General features: G+C 40.9%; 1 protein-coding gene across 1 annotated transcript in view; it reads left to right on the top strand.

Annotated features, from left to right (window-relative positions):
- The window catches only part of LOC126108671 (basement membrane-specific heparan sulfate proteoglycan core protein), a 761,963-nt gene that overhangs the window by 656,753 nt on the left and 86,824 nt on the right, over positions 1 to 18,386 (top strand). Inside the window, exons 58-61 of the mRNA XM_049913980.1 lie at positions 5,596 to 5,747; positions 7,995 to 8,228; positions 9,811 to 10,011; positions 16,489 to 16,652. Coding sequence (XP_049769937.1) covers positions 5,596 to 5,747; positions 7,995 to 8,228; positions 9,811 to 10,011; positions 16,489 to 16,652 — 751 coding nt within the window. The remainder of the gene's footprint in view (positions 1 to 5,595; positions 5,748 to 7,994; positions 8,229 to 9,810; positions 10,012 to 16,488; positions 16,653 to 18,386) is intronic.

Genomic DNA, 18,386 nt, shown 5'->3' with positions numbered 1-18,386 from the left:
GCTGACAGGTGTTTAATTGGTCATCCTGTATTGAACAGCCGAGTCCCACAACCATCTCGAAAAAGATCGACATACAGAGACTTAATCTCAGTTGTTTTACTCTCATGTTCTGTATGTGAGATACGTGCTGGTGACACAAGGACTGTATGTTTGAATAAAATCCTTTTGGGCATTAGAGCATGTCTTTTTGAATCTAAAATCAAATATTCAAACTGTAATGCATACCATCTAGCCTGGAAAATTCAAAATCGAGATGCCTGCAGAGGGATGGCTGTAGAGATAACTGTTTGCCTGATCTACTCTGGCAATATATGGGTAGACAACAGCAAATTCGCAGCTTGTACTCTGGGGGGAGGGGGGGGGGGGGACGCTACTCCTGGGTACAGGCTGCCGATTCGCTGTCAGTTCCAGTCAGCTGCTGGAGTAGGTCAGACAAATAGCTGCCTGTGCAGCCATCCGTCTGCAGGCATCTTCATTTCGAACTTTTTTATGAAGCTCCACTATAGTTAGGACTATTATCATCATTATCTACAGTAATTGGGAACTTGAAAATTCCGGATGATTGAAATCTGTGGATAACCTGGAATTAAAGCACACAGTAATGTATTAGGGCTGTTTGAAAACAAAAATTAATTAACTAATTGCGATATCAGAAGTAAAATCAGTATCTAACGTTTATAATAAATTCTACTTTAATCATCGCAGTACCTGTGTATGTGAAAATTCGATACTTATAAAAAAATACAGTACAATCCAATTTCATATTACTATACAGTACTTTGAAACAAAGTACACTCCATCTCTCGCAGTGTTCGAACTACATACTGTTTACTACACTTGTGGTGTAATGTGAGATTATCACCCGCCCACAACCCCTTTCGGGTTAATGAAAAATTTTCAGCGGAAAAAGAAGTGGGAGAAATAGGCCACATATTATTCGTAAAGTGGATAATCCACCCATGGATAATCAGAAGTTTACCGTATTACCAAAATAGGATCGTACACAGGGTGAACTTAAACTCTGTCGACATAATTCCTGAGATTGTTTAGGGATATGTTCTGAGTATTTTGGTATAAGGCACGCAGGGTTGCCAGCGACTTACCACAAAGTAATAGTAATGATTTATTAAACTGAAAATACCATCAGAACCATGAAAAACCCTGTAATATGCAATCACCAAACTGTGCAGAGTAAAGCAGAGATTAGTGAAACAAACTTCAGACAGACGTAAAAAAAAGTGTGATATATTTGCCTTCGCTGCGGGAACAGGAGCAGAGTCTTCGTGCTGGTCTTTCACTGCATTCAGTGTCGGCAGCTCGTCGTTTAACGGTTAGCGTTGCTGTCTCTAGTTCAGGGGGCCTGCGCTTCTGTTCCCGACCGTGTCAGGTACTGGGTGTTTGTTTTGTGCCAATCACTTGATCTCATCTTCATCAGTCACGTGAAGTTGCCAGAGTGGCCTGAAATAGAAAGACTTGCTCCTGGCTGCCTTAACAAGCCCAGATGGGATCTCTCAGCTGACAATGATGCACGATCGTTTCCATTTTCACTGCATTCGGTGAATCCATACACGAGGTGCATATCGGACAACTCGTCACCATTTATCTGTGCTGCTGTTAACATACAACCAACACTGCCGCAAAAGCAAACCCAAGATAGCATTGAGCAGTAGTGAATGCAGTATGATGGTGAAGAGTAAAGTGGATACCCTCTCAGGGGACACCGCCTTATAGTAGGCACCTTGAGTGCCGGGCGGGAGGGTTTGCGTGCTTCGGTGAAGTCGAGAGCTATACCAGCGGTAGCATAGCTACTGGCAGGGTCTCCCAAGCCGGACTGGTCTCGACAGAGGAGCCAGACAAAGTGTGTCCCACAACATAGGGCAGGGAGGGCTCTAGAGGCGTAGTGAAGCCAGCTTCCCTAGAGGAGTAAACCTCATACAAATCCTGGTCCTCCAGGTTGGGGGTTGGCATGGGACTAATAACCCCATACTGTAAAAAAAAGAATATTACGGAAACTCAACAGAAGCCTCGGAAACTGGATGGAAAGCATGCATCACGACCCCGACAAAGGAAACGGATAAAGGATCTAACAGTAGCATCGTGGAATGTGAGGACAATGCTTCAGCCTGGAAAAATGAAAGAAATAGCCAACGAAATTTTAAAATTCAAATATGATATTGTAGGGCTACAGGAAATAAGATGGCAGGGGAATGGGCAGATAGATAAAGCTGAGTACTCATTGGTATATAGTGGACCAGAAGAAAGAACAGGCCAACTTGGAACAGGGTTTATAATAACTAGGGAAGTTAGGAAAAGACTTCTAGAATTTGAACCCATAAATGAAAGGATGTGCAGACTCAGACTAAAAGGTAAATTTAGGAATATATCAATAGTTAATGCACATGCACCAACAGAGGAAAAAGAGGATATAATTAAAGAACAGTTCTACGAAGACTTGGAAAAAGTATACGGTGCAGTACCTAAATATGACCTGATGTTAGTAATAGGAGATTTTAATGCAAAAATAGGGAGGAATGAACATCTGTATGGAGTTTCTGGAAAATATTCACTACATGAAGAAAACAATGAGAATGGAAACTTACTATGCCAATTCGCAGCAAGGAATAATATGATTGTTAAAAGTACCTGCTTTCCGTACTTGGAAGTCTGCAGCCAATGGAGTAGTCAATCAGATTGATCATATCTTAGTGATTGCACGCCACTCCACGTCAGTTACGGATGTACGGAGCTGCAGAGGACCAAACTGCGATTCAGACCCCTTTTTGATAAAATCAGTCTTGAGAGAGAAACTGTCATTAACAAATGGCAACAGAATGGGAAAGATGATGAAATGGAATACAGACAAACTGAACATCCCTGATGAAGTAAAAAAATACCAAGTAACACTAAGCAGAAAGTTGAGCAATGAAGAGACCACAGTAGGAGTAGATGAAAGGTGGAAGAGGTTTGAAAAAGCCATTAAGGATGCTGCAGAGGAAATAATAGGCATAAGAAGGAACAGAAGAACCCAGGAGTGGTTTGATGAAGACTGCAGGTCAGCAATAGAGGAAAAGAACAGGGCAAGAACAAAAATGCTACAGAGAGAAACCAGAAATAATGTGGAACAATATAGAGAATTAAGGAGAAGAGCTAACAGACTGTGCAAGAGAAAGAAAAGAGAGTGGAATAAGAAGAAATTTCAAGAACTAGAAGAACTAAAGGAACCGAGTGAAATAAGAAAGTTCTATCATGCTACAGGCAAAATGAAGAACAGATTCCAACCAAAAACAATGGCCTGTTCCAGTAAAGATGGGAAAATGATAAGGGAGGAAGAACAGATAGTGGGAAAATGGGCAGAATATTTCAAAGATACACTAAGCACTAGCCTAGAAGATGAAGAGACAGCTGCACAGGAGGGAAGAGTGGAGCTGGAAGTAGACAATGAAACCAATGAGGCAAGAAAGCCAACACTACAAGAGGTCTCCCAGGCTGTGCACAAGTCAAAAAACAATCGAGCCCCTGGGGAAGACAGCATAAGTGCTGAATTAATAAAAACTGGTGGTGAGGCTGTAATAAAGGAACTGCACACATTAATATCAGATATATGGGAAACAGAAACTATGCCAGATAATTGGAAAATTGGAATAATAGTCCCCATTTATAAGAAAGGGGACAGAACAGCATGTGAAAACTATAGAGGTGTAACACTCCTAAGTACAGCTTACAAGATCTTCACAAGTATATTAAACGAAAGGATACGGAAGTGTGCAGAAGGCATACTAGGGGAATATCAGTGTGGCTTTCGACCGGGCAGAGGAACAACTGATCAAATATTTGTGATAAGGCAAATGATGGAAAAGTTCTATGAATATGATATAGATCTGCATTTCTTATTCATCGATTTCAAACAAGCCTTTGACGGCATAAATCGGCAAGAACTATACAGAGTACTGAAAGAAGTTGGTATATGTGCTAAATTAATAAGACTAATCAGAATGACAATGACAGAGACAAGAGCAAAAGTAAAGGTCCTTAGCAGAACAAGTGAAAGCTTTAACTTAAATAAAGGTGTGAAGCAAGGGGATAGTCTCTCCACTGTCCTATTCAATATTGCCCTGCATAGTGCAGTAAATAAAATCAACAAAAGAGGCACCATATTTATGAAAAGTAGCCAGATATGTGCATACGCTGATGACATTGCTATAGTAGGAAGAAATACCAATACACTCCTAGAAACATACCGGGCAATGGAAACAGAAGCCTTAAAAATTGGCCTCATAGTAAATGTAAACAAAACAAAATATATGGTAATGTCACAATCTGAGGCCAGAAGAACCCCTAAAAATCTAAACATCAATGGGAAATGCTTCAATGGAGTGTCCTCTTTTAACTACTTGGGAGCCCTAATAACAAATGATAACAGTATTGGAAGGCTATAAGGGAAAGAATACAAGCAGGAAACAGAGCTTACTTTGCAAATATGCAGCTTTTCAAAATAGCCTTGTCACAAGAAAAACTAAATTGCTAATATATAATTCCCTAGTCCGCCCAGTTATCACATACGGCTCAGAGGTATGGACGTTGACAGAACACGATAAAAATGCTCTAAGAAGCATTGAGTGGAAAATACTACGCAAAATTTTTTTTTGGGCCAATAAGGGAGGAAGAAGGCTGGAGACTACGCTACAATGCCGAATTACAAGAGTTAATACAAGGCAGGGACATAGTAAAATTTGTTAAATCACAGCGAATACGATGGCTAGCACACTTGGAGAGAATGGCAGAGGATAGAATTCCAAAGAAAATGATGAAAGGTATGATCCATTCAGTTAGGCGAAAAGGGAGACCTAGAAGAAGATGGATCGATGAGGTAATAATGGATATCAGCAATATGGGAGTCCGGGGGTGGAAAAAGAGCAGCAAATAACCGAGAAGTGTGGAGGAAGATTGTTGAAGAAGCCGAGGCTCACCAAGGGCTGTAGGGCTACTGAAGAAGAAGGAGAGAAGTAAAGTGGATATTACTGTTGCTAGCACCGCATACCATGATTAAATGGAACTAGTTTCTTTCCAAAAAAGACATACAGTGCATACTGTTGGTATCAGAACTGTTATGTAGATGTTCGGAGATATGTGAGTGTGAAGATAAATGGCAGTCAGGAATCAAATGAAATTCAGTTACTGTGTGAGGAGCCATGGGTCTCTTACACCAAAATATTCCTCAGTAACCTCCAAAATTTTGTCGATGGATTTTAGGTTCATGCAGTACATAACGAAGAGCATGCCCCGCAACCAGTAATATAGTTGTTCTGGGAAGGGCTGCTTCAGTTTTGGACAAAACAACAGTTTTAATAGTTGTTTTTAGCTTCAAAATGATGTGGCCTAGGGTTTTTGTCCAGACTGACGCTAGCTGTGCACCTAGAATTAATTGTATGTTTCACTGACAGTACATAAAAAAGGCAGGAGAAATTTGATTTTGTATGAAACAAATGATTTGTATGCAGAGATACACTAGAACCTAATTAGTATTTATCATATTCTTTAAGCCTTTTAGGCACATTTTTGCTGATATAATGGAGTGCGTATGTTTTTCAAAAACAGTCCATTTGCCGTGGAGTCGGTGGCACGACCGTCAGTGGCCATCCTGCAAATCAATGGCGCGAGCCGCGCGGACGAGGGCTCCTACAGCTGTCTGGCGCAGAATGCGGCCGGATCCGCCGAGGAACGCCTCTACCTCACTGTTGTCGATGCTGGTAAGTTTCTCTTCTGGTTACAACTTTGCTTCCTACGGAAGCAGATGTACGTCTGTTTTATAGAAATTAATGGAAATGTAGCACTCGAACATGAAGAAACACATTTGCCAGCTCGTTAAGGAAATAAGTTTAGCATACTCTCTGTTCATGCTGTTGCAGGCCTCAGGGAAAAAAATAGTAAATTAGTATATTTAGATTATTTTTATTTTTGTTGTGTCTTCTACAATAATATTTCAGGACAACTCGACATTGTAGTGGTTCCGCGTGCCCCATTTTGTGTCCTCAGTGTCGACGTACTGCATTGCTACACTGGCTGAAAAATGAGTTGTGGATTCCGACACTGACTACTGTAAATAATGTAGCTGACAGGTGCACAGTTGCGTTTCACAGTACTTTAACTTCATTTTTCACAACCCCCTAATAATACACATTTATATGGCCAGTGCACTATTTAACTTTTGATAAGCCTCATTAACTCATTAATACGTTGCAGTCAAACCTCCACATACTGCTACAATAGTTTACTATTGAATATCTGCGAGTGGCCGGCCGGTCTGGCCGAGCAGTTCTAGGCGCTTCAGTTTGGAACTGCGCGACCGCTACGATCGCAGGTTCGAATCCTGCTGTGGGCATTGATGTGTGTGATGTCCTTAGGTTAGTTAGGTTTAAGTTCTAGGGGACTGATGACCTCAGATCGTAAGTCCCATAGTGTTCAGTACCATTTGAATCATCTGCGAGCAGTAAAAACCTAACCACAAAGTTCACAGTTCTTAAAGAATAGAAAGGTACGCATGGAGCAGACACTGTCATTGTTTTTACAGATGGCCTAATTGTTTAACACTTATTCCAAAGTTAAGTTGCCACATTGTTGTTGTTCTCACCAACACAGGTTTCTTTTCTGAAACTTGGCCGTGGACTGACTGTCTTGTGACCAAAACTCGGGCCCTTATATGTCATCACAATAATAGGTGCTGAAACTACACATTGTTCTAAGTTTAATTTACAGAAATTACAATTAAAACGTAACTCAGTAAATTAGCTGAATACATCCCTGTTTAGCCGTTTTGCACTTCCTGTCAATCTCATTTTTGATATGTTTGTATTCCTTTTTGCCTGCTTCATTTACTACATTTTTATATTTTCTCCTTCCATCAATTAAATTGAATAACTCTTCTGTTACCCAGGGATTTCTTCTAGCCCTCGTCTTTTTACCTACTTGATCCTCTGCTGCCGTAACTATTTCATCTCTCAAAGCAACGCATGCTTCTTCTACTGTATTTTTTCCCCCATTCTTGTCAATCATCCCCTAATGCTCTCTCTGAAAATCTCTAAAGCCTCTGGTTCTTTCAGTTTATCCAGATTCCATCTCCTTAAATTCCCTCCTTTTTTCAGTTTCTTCAGTGTTAATCTACAGTTCATAACCAATAGATTGTGCTCAGCGTCCAAATCTGCCCCTGGAAATGTCTTACAATTTAAAACCTGGTTTCTAAAAGAATGTTATGCTGCTGATTTATGGAACACACAAATAATTATACAAATTAAAAGAGGAGGGGGGAGAAAGGGAAGGAATTATTGCTGTCAGCTGCATCAGGACTTCGTGTGACATAGTGGCAACAAGTGAAAATGTATGCCGGACCAGGATTCGAACCTGGGATTTCCTGCATACTAGGCAGTTGCATTAACCACTGCACCATCCAGAAATAGTGTTCATCGCAACTGTGCGGACTATCTCGGCCGACCCACATTCCCACCTAGAGCCACCTATCTGCAGTCGGCATCCGCGCACGGGCAACATGACCAGGGACACTGGATAGGTAGCACTAGGTGAGGTGGGAATGTAAGTCAGCTGAGAGGAAAGCCGTGATAGTTTGCATAGTTGAACGTTATGTCCAAGTGGGACGGTGCTTAAAGCAACTGCTTAGTAAGCAGGATATCCTGGTCCGGCATACATTTTCACTCGTTGCTGCCTATGCCACACAAAGTCCTGATGCAGCTGATACCAGTAATCTCTTTCCTTTCTCCCCCTCCTCCTCCAGTTGCCTAACATGTTTCACAGCTGTGGATTCTGCACACTTGTTTTTCCCCCCAGGCACATCTGAAAGAAAAGACACCACACACACCACACATTCGTAAAAAACACTAGTAACTTCGTTGCACTTCATTTTTATTGTTTGGTCATCACCTCTTACTCAGTTACATGTAATTTTGCAGTCCTTTTCCTATCTCGGGACTATTTTGTGTGAATAGGTGCCGGAGTGTATCCACCTGGAAATGACACTTACTATCCTCCGTACCCGCGGCCGACTCGTCCCTACAGCACCGAACCACCTTTCGGCCAGGAGACCGGCGCCGAAGGTGAAGGGGGAGTCAAGGAACCGACTCCCAGGCCCGGATACCCGCAGTACCCCGGCCTCACCGTATCCAGCCAGCGTTTCGAGCTGCCGGTCGGCGGTAGTGGCGATCTCCGCTGCTCCCTCTCAGGTACGTCAGAGTATTAGCTGTGCAGTAAGTAGTATAAGTTTGCAAGCAATCAAATGTGAGCTTTACGTTGTCACTAATTTACTGTGGACCTAAAATGTTACATTTCTGCATAACCTAGACCTCGGGCTCTGCTGATGTCGGCTTTGCCAACTCTCAACCAAATTGTCACATTTCAAACTAACTTAGACTTTTGGCTACGGTACAGTTAAGTCTGTCGTGACAGACTACATTCTAAAAGCACTTAAAGATGCAAATGAATATTGTCACTGTCCTGTTAGGTTTCTGTTTGTGCACGTGGCACATCATCGTAACATTGTGGGATGAACTTGCTATTTGGTATCGGTATTGATTGATTGATTGATTTCAACTGGCTCTTATCTTCAACTTCTGCTTGTCTCATAAATGATAGCAGATAACAGAGAATTGCAATTACATTAATATCTTCAGTTTGCGGACTGTTTAAATGCAGCTCTCCACACTAGTTTGTTGCAAGCTTCTTCCTCTCTGCATAACTTCTGCAATCTGCATCCACTTCAGTCTGCTTACTGCCTCTACAATTTTAGTCCCCCACACTCCTTTCCATTACCAAATTGATAATTCTTTGATGCCTCAGAATGTGTCCTAATAGCTGATCCCTCATTTTAGCCAAGTTGTGTTACAAATATCTTCTCTTCCCAATTTTATTCAATACCTCTTCACAGTTATGTGATCTACATAGCAAAACTTCAGCATTATTCTATAACACCACACTTCAAAAGCTTCTGTTCTTTTCTTGTCTGAATTGTTTACAATCCAGGTGTCACTTCTAAACAAGGCTTTGCTCCATGCAAACATCCTGAAACTTAAATTTATATTAATGTTCACAAATTCATCTTTTTCAGACAAATTTTTCTTGCTGTTGTTAGTCTACATTTTATATTATCTTTACTCTGCCCACCAGCAGTTACTTTTTTACCCAATAGCAAAACTCTTGTATTACATTTAGTTTCTCATTTCGTACTCTAATCTCCTCAGCACCACGTGATTTAATCCAACAGCGTTTCATTACTATTGTTTTATCTCTGCTAATACTCTTCTCGTAAACTCTTCGCAAGATACTATCCATTCAGTTCAAGTGCTCTTCCTAGTCCTCTCTCTGACAGAATTACAGTGACATCAACAAACATGAAAGTTTTTATTTTTCTGCCCGAACTTTAATTCCCTTCTCAAATTTCTTCTCAATTTGCCTTATTTCTTACAAATGGAATAACCTGAGGGATAATCAAATAGATTGTCTTGTTACCTTCTCAATCCTGCTTCCCTTTCATGACCTTCAACTCAAGTAATTGCAGTCACAATTCTACGCAAATCGCGGGTAACCTTTTGCTCTGTGTATTTTATACCTGCTACTATTCAAAGAGTGTGTTCAAGTCTACAGTGTCAAAAGCCCTACCTAATCCTGAAAATGTAAGTTTGCCTTTCTTCAGTCTTATCTTCTGAGTTAAGCGGTAGGGGCAGTATTGTTTTACGTTTTTGTACATTTCACTGCGAGGCAAACTTGTTTCATTCAATACCGTTAGACTTACCCGCTCCCCATTTGCAGGCCGTGACCCCCAGATCGACCGCATCTTCCTGCGCTGGATACGGCCGGACAACCGCCAGTTACCACGCAACAGCTACGAGCGCGACGGCATCCTGAGCCTGCGCAACGTGCAATACGGGGACGATGGCGAGTACATCTGCCAGGGTGTCAGCCCCACGGGTCAGACCGTCTTCAGTGCCAGTACCTATGTCGAGCTGATTGGTGAGTTCGCTGACTCCCCGTGCATTGAAGAAGCAAATATACTGATAAGCCAAAGCATTACGAGCACTGCCCACTGCCAGACTGTGTGGTGCTGGGTAGCATTGTGGGCACGTGATATAGTAAGGGAAGTACACAAGCAGATCAGAGATAAAAGTGGAAATCATTGTTGCAACAGTATGGAGCGTAAATGGGGAAATTAGTGACAGTGACTTCAGTGAAAGGCAGAATGTAAGTTTTGACATCATTGAGGAACTTCATTGATTGTGCTTAATATTTTAATAATAAAAAGCAGTCCATGTTGCGATAAAATATTTATTTTAAATTACAGTAACTGGTTTTGGTCTATACGACAATCTTCAGACCAGAGGTTCCAGATCACCTTAGTAGCCGTTTCTTGGGAATGCATGTGGCAACTATTGGTACCGTGGCAATCTGGACTGCTTGTTATTATTTAAAAAGGGCAGAATGTTATGACTTTGCGTCTGGGATGAGTACCTCTCAATTAATGAAACTGGTTGTCTGTTCACATACTACCGTTGTAATCGTGACGTACTACTGTCGTAAGTATCTGTGGGAAGTGGTTGAAGCACAGTAAAACCGCAAAGGGGAACCAAAATGGCAGACACTGACATGTCATCACAGAACGGGGGAGTTCAGAGTCTTGCCTGCACTGTGAAGCAGGATATGAGGCAATCTGTAGCTCATCTGGTGACATAGTTTCTTGCTGATGCAGGTACAAGTGTTTCAGAGCACACCATTCAGTGCAAATTGCTGAACGTGGTGCTTGCAGCATACACCATTATCACCAGAAGTATCTGGACACCTCGCCAAAAATGACTTACAAGTTCGTGGCGCCCCCAATCAGTAATAATGGAATTCAGTATGGTGTTGGCCCACCCTTAGCCTTGAAGACAGCTTCCACTTTCACAAGCATACGTTCAGTCAGGTGCTGGAAGGGTTTTTGAGGAATGGCAGCCCATTCTTCGTGCAGAGTGCTGCACTGAGGAGAGGTATCGATGTCAGTCGGTCAGGCCTGGCATGAAGTCAGCATCCCAACATATCCCAAAGATGCTCTATAGGATTCAAGTCAGGACTATGTGCAGGCCAGTCCATTACAGGGATGGTATTGTCGTGCAACCACTCCACCACAGGCCGTGCATTATGAACAGGTGCTCGATCGTGTTGAAAGATGCAATGGCAATCCCAGAATAGCTCTTTAACAGTGGGAAGCAAGAAGGAGCTTAAAACATCAATGTAGGCCTGTACTGTGACAGTGCCATGCAAAACAAGGAATGCAAGCGCCCTCCATGAAAAACACGACCACACCATAAGACCACCAGCTCCGAATTTTTCTGTTGGCACTACAAGCGCTGGCAGATGTCGTTCACCGGGCATTTGCCATACCCACAGCGTGCCATCGGATCACCACATTGTGTACCATGATTCGTCACTCCAAACAACGTTTTTGCACTGTTCAATCGTGCAATGTTTATGCTCCTTACACCGAGCGAGGCATCATTTTGCATTTACCGGTGTGCTATCAATGACATTGCAGCAACAGTAGCAACATTGGTTAATAAAGTACAAAAGACGTAAAATAGGTAGGAAGCTCAACATGTCCACTAAGTTAGATAAAGAAGCAGTTGTGTCCCGTGTTAAAGAGGAACTCAAAAAATTTATGTCTGAGCAGCAGCAAGTAGTGGAAATTTGGCCAAAGAAAAAAACAATTTACCATGCACTAGATGGATAATGTACATAGTTCATGCCCCTCTATCATGTACAGTCACTGTATAGAAACTTACAAAGAAATAGGGACTATTGGATAATAAGTGTAAAACAAAGCATAGGCTGTAGATAAATAATGTTGAATGAAACCTGTTAGGCTGTTAAGAGGACAATATAGACGCTTTCAACAACTACCATAGCAGAATATTGTCAAAAATTCTTTCCCAAAACCCAAAAAAATTCTGATCGTATGTAAAGGCTGCTATAGAGAGCAAAATTAGTGTCAAACACTCGTGGACAAAACTGAGGCTGAAATTGAGAAAAGCAAAGCAAAAGCAGAAATGCTTAACTCCATTTTCAAATGATCGTTTACAAACGAAAATAGATAGGTATTGCCCCATTTAAATTCCTGCACTAGTGCAAAGATGAGTGATACAGATACTGGTGTATGTGGCATTGACCAACAGCTAAAACCATAAAAATTGAACAAAGCTCCAGGGCCTGATGGTACCCTATCAGCTGCTTTTGCACCATAATAAACTGTAGATACCTCAAACTAAAAACTGTCCCTTGTGGTTGGAAGAAAGAACAAGCCAAACCCGTTTACAAAATGAATATCAGAGTGATCCACAAAACATTCTTGACTCCCATCACAAACAGTTCTGCTATGTACATATCTATCCAGTGCACGGTTAGTAGAAAAGTAATGTTTATTAATATCATAAGGGTATAATCGGGTGTCAAACAACATTGCTGACTGGGTTGAGGAATTATGAACCTCCATAGTAGAACCTTCCTTTATTCCTCATTGGCAAAACAACACAACTTGCAAGAACATAAATGAATGTCTATTTTCATCATTAGTTCAGCTTCTAAGGTGGCCATTGACAATAGTTTCTCTCATTTAGGCAAGGGTTCTTTGTGGACTAAAAAGTTCTTTCAGGAAAACGTTTCATGAGCTGTAGAATGCCCGTTGACAACAAGCAATTATTTTGATCAAGTTATGACTCACTGCTGAATGAAAATCGAGTAGATTTAACAGCTGGTGTGCTCAAGCTTTCCAACTTATCTCTATGAATGGAAAGCTGAATTTTTAATTCCATCTCCATTTACCTGACCATCTGTGAAACACTGGGCAAGAGAGTGTTATAAAGATCCTCAACAAACCCCAGTAGCAGACACAAAAAAGGCACTGTGCACCACAGAGAGATTTACTGTTGAAACTTCAGCACCGTGTACATTCCATCAAGAGTGGGTGGGGGTGGGGGGGGAGCATATTACTTCCTCCCACATACGTCTTGCGAAATGATCAGGATGAGAACATTATAGAAATTAGATGTCACGTGTAGCTTTACCAACTATGAGGGTTGTCTGTAAAATAAGGTTCCCGTGGCACTACAGTCCTGAAAAGAGCTGTTACGGTGGATCCTGTGATTCTGTAGTGTACCTCGGTTCCCCCACTCCGAATCCCCTCCCTAGCGAGCTGCCTGCAGAGCTCAGTCTTGGCTCGGCATCCGTACGTGACGGATCTCCCCCTCGCTTAGCCCGCCAGGTGTGAGCTGTGCTCGGTGATCAATTTCCTGTCAGCAAAAAACATTGCGCCGGCAGAAATCCATTCCCAGCTATTCGAAATCTATGGAGACAAGTGTATGAGTGTACAACACGTGCGCAAGTGGTGCAGAAAGTTCCAAGAAAGGGCGTACTGACGTCCACGATGAGGAGTGTTCCGGACGGCCATCTGTTTCTGACGAAACAATCGCAAAAGTGGAGGCAGCGGTCCACTCGGATCGAAGAGTGACGGTTCGTGAGCTCTCCGAAATGATTCCTGATGTCAGCAAAACCCAAAACCTCTGTTGACAAGATTTTGATGGAGCATCTAGGGTATGCTAAGGTTTCTGCGAGGTGGGTGCCGAGAATGTTGACCGAAGACCACAAACGTCAACGTGTTGAAGCGGCCGAAGAATCGCAGAACTCGTGCCGAGGAATACCTCGACTCCATTGTCACTGGAGACGAGACTTGGGTGCACTACTGAAAAACCGAAACCAAAGAACAGTCCAAACAATGGAAGCACCCAGAGTCGCCGAGATCGCAAAAATTCAAACACAAAGTGTCGGCAAAGTGATGGCAACAGTGTTTTGGGACAGGAAGGGGGTATTGTTGTGAGAGTTCTTGCCTACTGGTACAACAATCAACACTGCCGGGTACTGCAAGACACTGCAAAAATTGAGCCGTGCGATTCAAAACGAGAGGAGTGATATGCTGTCCGAGGCGGTGCGTTTGTATCAGGATAACGCTCAACCGCACACTGCTAAAGTCACCAGTGAGCTCATCACAAAACCTGGATGGGGTATTGTCAAACACCCACCCTACAGTGTGGACTTAGCCCCCAAGTGACTACCATCTCTTCCCTGACATGAAGAAAAGCTTTGGCGGAACGCATTTTGACGACAGAGAAGAGCTGGAAGAAGCAGTTCTCAGGTATCCGCGCGGCTTGGCGGCAGATTTTTTTGACTCTGGCATTCAAAAGCTCGTACACTGCATGCAAAAATGTGTTGACCTCAGTGGTGACTATGTAGAAAAATAGGTTATAGTCTGAAATTTCCAAAAATGCGCGCATTCGTGAAATAAACATGTTTTAGACTGTGAAAAAAAAATTGGGAACCTTATTTTACGGACACCCCTCGTATGATTTTCCTCGCACGCCATTTGTGAATCGAACAGGAAATATAAGATGGTTTGTAAACTGTAAATGTAGACGTACATAATTACCAGTCTGTTATGTGAAGCAGCATTACGTACTATTTGTACATGAGTGTCAGCTACAATTAAATTTCTTCTCTCTGTTTCCTGCTTGCTTACTGGAAAGGCAAGAAATGCCCTTTGAAGGAAAGAGGTAACATTTATTACTAGTGTTTGTGTATCTAGTGGGTTATGTAGTGCATTGCAAAACACTGAATATATGTTTTGCAGTTGAGAAGATTAAAAATATAGCTCACACTGCGAGATAATATTAATTAGCTGTAATCAGTAATATGTGTTGAATGCATATCACAAACAGTAATTGTAAAAGGATGTAGATGGTAGTTTTAAGGATGTTATGTTATGTTTGCTGTCATAATTTACAGTATTAATCACACATAAGGGATATGGATTTTATGTGGGTCTTAGTGAAAATTACATTGTTACCCCCTTGTGTGTTAGAAAGCATTGTTGAATAAGACACAATATTGCAAACATGGAAAAGTTATAATTTGTTTATTTTTTAATTGCTATGATTTCACAAATATGATATAGAAAAACCTCTTGTGATTGTGTGTAATACCAAAAGATGGTGAAATGCAGCACCCACTGCTACAAATAGAACGGTTAATATTTTGTATCACATCCACCATCCAGAAGTATACATTAGCCCTTTGCATGTAGTATTTCATTCGCAATTGAAAAGAGGTAGCAACGAAAAATATGAGAATTAATCATCCACTGTGCAGTAGTTTGATGTTACTTAAGCAAAAGATACCAGAAATCTTAAATACTCTGACTATTTGTCTGATTATTACATATGTACATATCTGATAGTTTTAAAATGACTGGAGACGAAATTGAAATAGTAGATTTTATAAATTAATATTTTTAACATTCAAAGTTCAGAGTGCTGTTTTGTTATTAGTATGTGATAAAAGTGTATTTAATGTCATGGTTTTTGAGAGCAAAATTAATTTATGAAACTTCTTTAAAAGTACAAGACAGAAATTGCAAGTACTGCTTAACAGGAGAAAATTGTAGTACCAGCTTTCAGAAGTTGTATATTCCTGTCTGTCCTGTAGAGATGAGCCTGTCTCCACCTGGTGTTCATGTGATCTGCCTGTCCTTTTCCTGTCTTTCCTGACCTTTTTATTTCATCTAATATAAATAATTTAACATAATTGTCTTAATACAAAATTATTATGTCCAGGAAGTGGTCAAGATCAGGGTTTCCAATACTTTGTGCTGACACAATACTTTGAGAGTCCTTGTACTTTGGTAGAACAGTTTGGTTATTTTGAAGGTTGATAAAAAATTTTAAAAATGAGAAAAACTGGTTTTTCAGTGAAAGCTTTAATTGTAAATTGTAAGAAATAACACAGAAGTCATACTGAAATTAAATAATAATAATATTGTCAAAATGGAAAAAAGTGCCATGTTATTAACAGTTTTTCATGGAGTACTTATTCTCTTCCCGCAGAACACTAGTATTTCATTGAACACAGTTTGAGAAATCCTGTTGCTTGACAGTAGAGTGGGAGAGGTCTGTCCAATTAGTTGTAAAGTGTTACTCTCTAATTGAATATTTTGCAACTTAGGAAATCTGGCTAAGGAAATATAAACAACAGTGCAAAACTTCAATTTACTACTTTAGTATTCAGCTGAGCGAGCGCTGGAAGATGCGAAAGCTGATTCATTACGAAGACAGAGTTCCCGTATGGTAGGTATGTGAGATGAAGTATTGACCGACAGAGCATTGACACCACAACACTCAGAGGAGACAGTGGGCATGCATGAGTGAGTTGGTGTGTGTTTGGGAGAGAGAGAGAGATCTACATCTGATGAAGGACGTAGTGTGATAGCTGACAGTATCTAGCACTCTTCTTTCTATGTGTCTACCCCACAGTGCCTTTCTTTGTCATGTAGCAATCTGTTCCTTTCGTATTATTAATGTCCTGTGTCAGACACGTGTTGTACGGAACTAACTCCTATGTTCCGATACACTGCAGAGCTGCCACGGATCCGGTTAGAGCCGGAGCACCAGGTGGTGAGGCCAGGTGACTCCGCACGCATCGAGTGCTCTGTGGTCGGCACGCCGCCCATCGACATCAGGTGGCAGGCCGTGGGTCGTGGACTGCCCCCCTCCGTCACGACGTCCGGCGGCGTTCTTCAGGTGCGTCCCGACGCTTCGAAAATTTACTCGCCCGCTTTTACGCTCCTATGTAGTCCCCTTCCCGTTAATTTTTGTTCACAGACGGAATACGATTTAAAGTTATTTTGAAATTAGTTTCGGACAGCACCGTCTGGGTAAATTTTCGTATTTACGTGGGTTTATTAATATCATTAACTGTGAAGATCGTCAGCTGTACATTAATATTCGTAGACTTCATTTTACAGGGCAGCACATTCACAAAGAAAACGCAATAATCGACGCCTTTATTAAACGTACAACAAGTTTTGTAGTCTAAATTACTTCGTCAGATGCATATCCGAAGAAAGAGACCAAAAACAACATTGTGCAAAGACCGTATGACAGTGGTAAAAAGTGTCAGCAAGACTGAATACTTACGTTATAGCGGCCAAGTCCTTTCTTTAAAATTTAGGAAATTTCACAAAAAGTGATAGTTGTGGGTTAAAACAGGGCAACAAAACTGGAACCTGTGAACAAATGAAACTAGAGTAAAGGTTATGAAAAGCACCGGGGGGAGGAAGGAGATGAAGTATAAATGTATAGAGCAAATAGTGCCTTAGCTGACACAACCCCAGGACGGAACACCGACTGCCATACACGAACTGACAAGATATCAAAACTTAGGCCCCGAGGAAAGGGTCACATAAGCAGAATTGTAAATAACATCCAATAAACTTTAAAAGAAACAGTTGAAAACCAGGTGTACAAAACTCAACATATTAGTAAAGATAGCAGGTGTCAACTTGAATAACTCCTGCACATCAGTGTAAAGGTGTAGAACTTTTTTTTATCACTGTGATCTTTGAACAATATTGTTTAGTCTCTTTCTTCTTTTTATTCATGTTTGCATGGGATGGTGTAATATAAATTACAAAATCAGTCCCTGTTTGCAACAGCTGCAGCAGGTTTTATTGAACATGCAAAAGTTTGGCTGTGGATGCCTGTCCAATAGTGTCATGAGGGGAAAGCAGTTTATGGCTCGCTAAATATTTAACACATTAACTCATTTGTAAAGTAATCAGTTGTTTGAAACGTTTTTTATAAATTGGAGTTTGATTCTTTAAAGAATTGGATTACCATCGATTACTGAACACTGTCTGACTAAATGAACAAATTGTCTAACGTGTAACACAGAAACTGCATTCTTTGAATGCTAGCTGCTGACTTGGAGACATACAAGTATACATAATGATTACAGGATGCAGACTGGTTGTGGAGCTTCCCACAATCCCTGTTTAAAGATAGACATAGGATGGAAAACACAAAATGTTAAAATACATAACTTCTACATATTAGATACTCATGCAGGAGATAGTATACTATTCACATCAGGTAAAGAATTTATTTTGATTAGTAACTAGCCCAATGTCGTTGAATTGATACAATTGATGGATCTGCATTGTGATGCAAAGTTTTAGCATACACTGGGATTTCCAAAAAACATGCAGAGAATTTTCTGGAAGCTGTAATTTTCTAATTGAAATATTTACGAGCTAAAATGCTATTCCAGAAGAGTTATACTTTTTGGAATCAGAATAATTAGGCCTATGAGGCAACAGCACTGAAATTTTGAAAAGATTATTACTTTGAGGATCAACTGGATCAACTGGATCGAAAACTGTAATTTAGACTAAAAACAATTTCTGAATTACATAATTTTCAAAAAAGAGGGTTATTTTTATTGTTAAAAAAAAAAAAAAAGGCCACAATAAGGCC

The sequence above is a fragment of the Schistocerca cancellata genome, chromosome 11 (assembly GCF_023864275.1).
Source record: "Schistocerca cancellata isolate TAMUIC-IGC-003103 chromosome 11, iqSchCanc2.1, whole genome shotgun sequence".
Taxonomy (NCBI): Eukaryota; Metazoa; Arthropoda; class Insecta; order Orthoptera; family Acrididae; genus Schistocerca; species Schistocerca cancellata.
The sequence above is the reverse complement of the archived record's forward strand: the minus strand, read 5'-3'. Positions and strand labels throughout refer to the sequence as shown.